Source organism: Physcomitrium patens, chromosome 22, assembly GCF_059467195.1.
Source record: "Physcomitrium patens ecotype Gransden chromosome 22, ASM5946719v1, whole genome shotgun sequence".
Classification (NCBI taxonomy): domain Eukaryota; kingdom Viridiplantae; phylum Streptophyta; class Bryopsida; order Funariales; family Funariaceae; genus Physcomitrium; species Physcomitrium patens.
In genome coordinates this window covers 11,096,753-11,104,082 of record NC_143431.1, presented here as the reverse complement: position 1 = coordinate 11,104,082, position 7,330 = coordinate 11,096,753, and the positions used below count along the sequence as shown (strand labels likewise).

Genomic DNA, 7,330 nt, shown 5'->3' with positions numbered 1-7,330 from the left:
TAAACTTCTATTCTTATAATGAAGGTGATATTATCAATAGTTTTGAATTTGTTACATTATTTTAGCTTTAAATATTTAATTATATTAATATAAGTTGTTTAAAACATATCCCTTTATGAACCAAATTAGAAGTTGCAACCAATGAAAGAAATATGCAATCAAGATGGATCTCTCAACCAAAAACATGAAAAAACTATTATCTTTTAATATATATTATATTTAATATTTAATGTTTAATAGTATATATATATATATATATATATATATATATATAATGTTTTCTTTATATGATGCCTATAATTCATTGTGTATTTTTCTTTTTTGTCAGATGATTTTTTTTTAAAGTAATTTAAGAATATATTTTTAAACTTGGTATAAAACATTGCCAAATATAAAATAATAAATCTAACACATTAATGCATCTGTTTCATTAGCATTATACTCTAATTATGCCCAGAAGCATACTATGTTAATAAAGAATAGAAACAATAAATATCACAACAAACAAAATTCAAAGATTTATATTTTATAAATATTTAAAAAAGAAATGCAGGTTTTATAATCAATAATATTTATATCTACATGTATTATTTCATTTTTATTTTTAATGACCAGAGTGGTTTCATGATTTGAACTCAACACTTAACGTCTACACAAATAGCTATACACAAGCATCACTGATATAAGAAATGCAATAAATCAATAGTGTTGAAATAAGATCTTCTCATGTATAGAAGACATGTTGTATATCTACATCATTTTTTTTCGAGAGAAAATAGGAAAGGAAAAAAAGAGAGTGGAAAGCATTCCAACTTTCGTTTCTAAGAAGAACTCTAAAAAAGGACCTGAAATTGGGCGGCAATGGGGCATCACCGTGGCAGGGGCCGGGCATGGGGCCATGCCGGGCACGTGCCACGCACCTGAATCCTCTCCGTGGTCGTCGCCATCGCCGTATTCCTCCAATCTTCGTCGTCGTCGCATCGACGATCGTCCGGATCGTCCCGATCGTCGTCGTCGTCGATGCACCTGTCTATCCTACATCTACAATTCGGGGGGCTCCGGATGCTCAAGAGGCCGTGCCTTGATCTCTCGCTGTCTCGCTTGCTCTGCCTGCTTCCCTCTTGTTAGTCTTCCTCCGGCTGCTCTCCTCTCACTCTTCGTATCGTGCATTTCCTTGTGTATTCGGCACCTTCGCTATGGATGAAGATTATGACGTGATTGTGCTCGGCACTGGCCTCAAGGAATGCATTCTCAGTGGACTGCTCTCCGTTGATCGCCTCAAGGTGGCGTCTCCCTCCCTCGATCTGGGTTGACATGTGTGTGTGTAGCTTGGAGATTGATAGCTTCGCGTTCAGGTTGAATGTTTGAGATGCAAGTGTGCTGCGTTTTGGGCTGGAATGCTGGTTTGCAGACCTAATCGGATGTTTTTTCGTATATTTGAGGGGAATTTGTTTGTTGGCCTGTTTTATTTTTTGTAAGGGTCTTGTTGGAGTTCTAGGGATCTAAAGATGCAGACATTGGAAGTTATTTCATGGCTTCATGCGGCGATCGAGATGCATTGTGGTGGATGGCTTTGGTTTCTGTACTGCCGGATTGAGAGGGACGTGAGGGAACAGTTTTCAGTTGGTGATCGGGATTCTTTGAGATTCGTACGATTTTGTACGTTTTCTTGATGTGGCGGCATGGCACAGGTGCTTCATATGGATAGGAATGACTACTACGGGGGAGCTTCGGCATCACTGAACTTGAACCAGGTGAGGATGATTCGCTACCGATTGGATCAGCTTTTGGAAGAAGCTACTTTAGGTTGATTGATTTATCTTGATTTGTAGCGAGATGTAGTCGAATTACGAGTCATTTAGAAAATAAGTGATCGTACTATCATCTACCATCTCTAGCCATGTTTGTAAGTACTCTGCATGACAGTGATTTTTAGGAATAAAATGCACTTTTCGTGAGTGATTGAAGACTTGTTTCCATGTGAAGTATTAGTGAATTGAAATCTTTAACCAAGAGTACGAGAAATATATATTGTTTTTTTTATTACATCCGCGAGCTACGATGATGACCGGAAGTGATTGTGATCTGGATTTCCGCAATATATTTTCCAGCTTCTCTTTTTGAAGCATATGATCTTTCCATAATCATCGCTTGTATTGCTTTTTTCGCGCAGTTATGGAAAAAGTTTAGAGGGGATGAGAAACCTCCGGCCTTCTTGGGCTCCAGCAAGGAGTATAACGTGGACATGGTTCCCAAGGTAAACTGTGCTTGCACGTTACGCATGTTTTTCTGCATCATGGATTGTAAAATATTGTAGTGATTGTCATATCCTTACTATGAGGGTAGCAGATCTTTTCAAACAATTTTTAAAATAGATATAATTGGCAGCTTTTGATTTTTGTTTTCTGTTGCAGTTTATGATGGCGAACGGTACCCTTGTGAGAGTTCTCATTCACACGGATGTGACAAAATATTTATTGTTTAAGGCTGTTGATGGAAGCTACGTCTACAATCAAGGAAAGGTGTGCACTCGTCTTTCTTGTTCAAGAACGTTACATTAGTAGTGTGAAGTACCGGTAAATTATCAAGTCATTCTTAGATAGATGCGTTTTGTTCCTATCTCATACTTCCAATGTATTTCCGATTCCTACGCGCTTAAAAAATATTGTTTGAACTGAGAGCCGGATCCATTAGGTTACTTCTCTTCTCTGTTCCTACTTTTCCCTTATTCAACTCCTCTCTTTGTCATGTTTATAGGTTTACAAGGTTCCATCAAATGACGTGGAGGCACTGAAGTCTCCTTTGATGGGACTATTTGAAAAGAGGCGTGCCCGCAAATTTTTTATCTTTGTCCAGAACTATGAGGAGGCCGACGCCAAGACACACGAAGGAATGGACTTGCGGGCAGTTCCAACTAAAGAGCTCTTCGAGTATATCAACTTATCTAAGACTCATTTGTTTGCTTTAGAGTTTGCAAATCCGCATGCTTCCGAGTGCACACCTTTCCTTCCGAGGAATTTGTTGAGAGCGGTAGTAAATGCTATCAGGAAGTTTTCACTGTGATAGTGTTTCTATGATGTTCTACAGCTCACTTTGTAAACGGCCATGCAGGAAGTTCGGGCTTGATGCTAACACAATTGACTTCGTCGGACATTCGCTAGCGTTGCATCGTGACGATCGTTTCTTGACTGAGCCAGCTTTGGATACTGTGAAAAGAGTGAAAGTATGATTTTCTTTTTCAGTTCATTTATTCTCATGTTTTATGTTTTTAAGCTGTAGCTCTTTCGGTGTAGTAAACCAATTTCTTAGTATTGTTTTGCATCCCTTTAATTTGTATTGTCATGAAATTGGTGCAGCTCTACGCCGAGTCAATGGCTCGCTTCCAAGGAGGATCACCCTACATTTATCCGCTATATGGCCTCGGCGAGTTGCCACAGGTTAGGAATTAGTTTGCTTCATTCCTCACGGTGCTGCCTGTCAGAGTGAAGTTAAGTTAAGTATGTCAGCAGTAACTGTGAACCATTTTTCATATTAGGCTCTAAGCCTGGGTTGGGAGTTGGATGATACCATATTTTGACGAATATTTATTGGAACTCTGAATTGCCTTGTACGATTACTGTTAAGAGGTCTGTGTCTTAGTGAAGAGTGCTAGTACTAGTACGGTTTTTGGCGAACGCCTGGCGCCTATGCCCACTCTGATATAGTAATACGGTAACTTTTGGTATACAGGGGTTTGCTCGTCTCAGTGCTGTCTACGGCGGCACCTACATGCTTGCCAAACCCGAGTGCAAGGTATATATCTAGACATGCTGTGAGTTAGTGTTGTTATTGTCATGTTCTAAATTTGTGAAAATGGATTAGTTGTAATGACATTTTTATGTTCGTTTCATACAGTTCTAATTGAATCATGGTGCCACAGGTTGAATTTGATGAGATGGGTCAAGTTGTGGGAGTCACCTCTGAGGGTGAGACCGTGAAGGCCAAGAAAGTTGTTTGTGACCCTTCATATTTGCCCAATAAGGTAATTTTTGTGATTTGAAAGTTGTTGCTAGCAGTCTATCGTGAACTTGTAGAGAATAGTAGGCTTACACATGGTATGGGTTGACTTATGCGATGCATAAAACCACCTGCTCCTCCAGGTTAAGAAGGTCGGGAAGGTTGTGCGCGCTATCTGCTTCATGAGCCATCCAATTCCAAATACTAGTGACTCTGATTCGGTTCAAATAATTCTGCCGCAAAAGCAACTTGGTCGCAGATCAGACATGTAAGTCGTGTAGCTTTATAAATGATTAAAATTATGAAATGGTGTATAATCGTTTGTGTTGCTAAGTTTGGCTCAAAGAGGGATCTTTTACAACACATCATGTTTCTTTAAAAAATTGAGTTTTGTTTCATAAAAGCACTTTCTAGATTTCTTTAGTGTTAATTTTTTATTAACCACTGTGCTGTTTGTGGCTTGCTGGCAGGTATGTGTTCTGCTGCTCTCACTCTCACAATGTTGCACCTAAAGGCAAGTATATAGCATTCGTTTCAGCAGAGGTGGAGACTGAAAATCCTGAAGCTGAGCTTGAGCCAGGGCTTGCACTCCTTGGAAAAATTGATGAGAAGATTATTGACATGTATGACATGTACGAGCCAGTCAATGATTCTTCACTTGACAACTGCTTCATTTCGAAGGTATTAGCCTATTACCAAAAAAATTCGAATGTCCAGCAGGGTTGGCGATGAAGTTGAAGGGTTAAATTCACTTCAAATCTATTGGTGACCATTTCTGGATCATGTGTGTTAAGTAGTTTGATCTTTCTGTACGTGTGGCAGAGCTACGATCCAACAACTCACTTCGAGACGACAGTGCAAGATGTACTTTCAATGTATACCAAAATCACTGGAAAGGTCAGTTCTGAGCTTGACTATTCCTCCACTTCTTGTATTGAGATCCAGTTTTGCGAACCCCTTGTAATGAGGATATCAGTTGGTCATTTCCAAACTCTTTTTTTTGTGATTCTGTTTTGTCGAAGTAATTATTTAGATTCTTGTTACGAGCCGTTTCCACATCCCATATATGTGAACTGTAAGTTGAGGTTAAGTGACTGGTGTGCCCTTGATTCTGACACTGATTTGTAAAGTTTCGACTTTATCCCTTATCCATATTTTCTAGATCTCGGTGTGATGGATTTTGTGTATGGATGCAGAATCTGGATCTGAGCGTGGACCTAAGCGCAGCAAGCGCTGCCGAGGAGTAGTGATGGATGTTACAAATTTAGGTGTTTTCTCCCAGTAGACCATGAGAGTCTTCTAATATCTCCAGGCTCTATTGTTGACTATTTTTGTGTGAGGCAATTTACGTACACATGTTTATTCAATGACGAATGCGGCAAACTTTTCCTGCAAGTCATTCGACATCCTTGAGGTCATACTGGTGACGATCTGACATCTCAAATGGATGAAAAAAAGTGGCGTGTACATTCTGTACAGCCTGTCCGGCTCGCAATATTTTCTTTGCTTTGTGTGCACCCAAAAGACTTGTAAGCTTGGTATATGTTGGACAAAGAATAAAGTGGGGGCAAGACACACATGGACTGAGGATCACTCCCATCAACACGCTAATTACAAAGCTGTTTTGGGAAGGATTTTCAGAAATTTCCTTGGATGCGAAGCAAATGCTTCTGCTTAAGTTGTCTCACAGGATTTTCCTCTCACAGCTTACTTGTGCATTGTTGCACTATCTGAAATGAATCTAGCAGGTTACTTTTGACATATACAGGTGAATGAATGTGCACAGATACCAAAAGGGTGTGGATCCGTAGTTTTCTACTTCGCTTGCTAATTCTTCTAAAACTTCTTGACAACCTTTCACTGCAGGAACATGTGTCCGTTTTAAAATGGATGTACTGAACCAAAGTTAATAGTCCTTTCAATCTCCTATCTTTGTCACAATGTACCTAGTCTTCTCAGCAAAGAGTATTTGCTATGAGAAGGAATGTAGATGCGAGAGTAGAAAAGTATTAACCAAGTACATCTACTTGAAATACCTACATCCTGCAAAATTGGATATAGGATCCTGTTAGCGCCTTCCTCTGTTGCTTCTCAAGCATATTTCAATGACAGGTTCATCGGTAGAAGTTCCTATCACACTCCATCACGATCAGTATCTCTACTACTGTTATGATCGTGTCCACCCAGAACATTTATACCGCTTATTCCTTGCATTTACAACAGACCTATGTTGCAACATGCCGACAAGTTGATAGTGACTGATATACCCTGTTATTATCTGGACTTGAGGAAATGTTTCCTGTCTAACTCTCGTCGACGCTGACTTCCCCTCAACACATGTGAAGCCATTCCTTCTTTCCTAGGAATGTCCCCCAGATACACTATCCAGCTTGTATTATTTCATAAGTAGGCTCATGCTTCACTAAGGATGCAGGTCCTCAGAGCGGTGAGTGTTGCAGACGACAAGTGTTGAATCAAAACTAGTCCAAAAGCACAAACAAGGAGTCTCTTTACATGAAGTGGCAGATTTCGATTCGCCTGTTCTAGTTTCTAGCGAGAATATTGAGCCCCTGCATGACAGTTTTTACGGTGTGTTTCAAAATGCCATGAATGGATCTTATAATCTTTAATCACACTTGAGATTTTTGTATGCAGGGCAGCTCCAAACAGTGGACAGAGCTTCAAATAACGATGTGTGGAGTGGTGTGGTGTTTCTTCACTAGTATTAAAACCTTGCTGGGCCTCATCTGGTGCCGCTTCGGGCAGCGGGCAGCACCCAAAACTATTGAGAGCCACTGTTGACGGCCACAGTCACTCTTCAGGACTAGCAATGAAACTTTCCAATATTGCTTTAAATTGTATATGGTAACCACAAGGTGAATATTTTTTTCAATATATTTCATGAATTCTTTTAATTTCCTTAAATTTACTAAATTTATCAACATTCATCAACAGCACTGACTTGTTCGCTCCATCCAACCCATGCTGGGAATCTACTGGATTACTCCTTTTACCTTTCGAAATTGTTCCTCTATGAAACAATATAGGGCTGACGTTGTAGGTCTTGGAAGCTGTCGCGTAGCAAAAACGGGAAAGTTTTTCACGCAACGGAGTCAGATCTTCCTGCTATCGGCCAACAAGCATTGATGCCTTATCTACCCGCATCTTATCGTGAACGCAAGGAAATTTTGCATTTGTTCATTCTGGGAAATTGGATTCGGAATTTTGGTTTATTGGGTTATTATATTTCCGGGGTATGCGTCGTGATTAACTCGACTTTGAGCGAAGAATTTTGGGCAGTAGGGGTCGCAGTTATGGACGAGCTACCACTGTC

The 7,330-nt window shown here is 39.9% G+C and overlaps 1 protein-coding gene across 1 annotated transcript; it reads left to right on the top strand.

Annotated features, from left to right (window-relative positions):
- Window positions 1-1,080: 1,080 nt before the first annotated feature.
- On the top strand, window positions 1,081-5,699 carry LOC112274659 (guanosine nucleotide diphosphate dissociation inhibitor 1). Its single transcript, XM_024504319.3, has 13 exons — window positions 1,081-1,283; window positions 1,692-1,754; window positions 2,174-2,257; window positions 2,415-2,522; window positions 2,758-2,930; window positions 3,112-3,223; window positions 3,357-3,437; window positions 3,730-3,792; window positions 3,920-4,021; window positions 4,140-4,264; window positions 4,467-4,677; window positions 4,819-4,893; window positions 5,193-5,699. Exons 1-13 carry the CDS (start codon window positions 1,197-1,199, stop codon window positions 5,241-5,243), a joined length of 1,335 nt encoding a protein of 444 aa, XP_024360087.1. The 5' UTR covers window positions 1,081-1,196; the 3' UTR covers window positions 5,244-5,699.
- The last annotated feature ends 1,631 nt before the right edge of the window (window positions 5,700-7,330 follow it).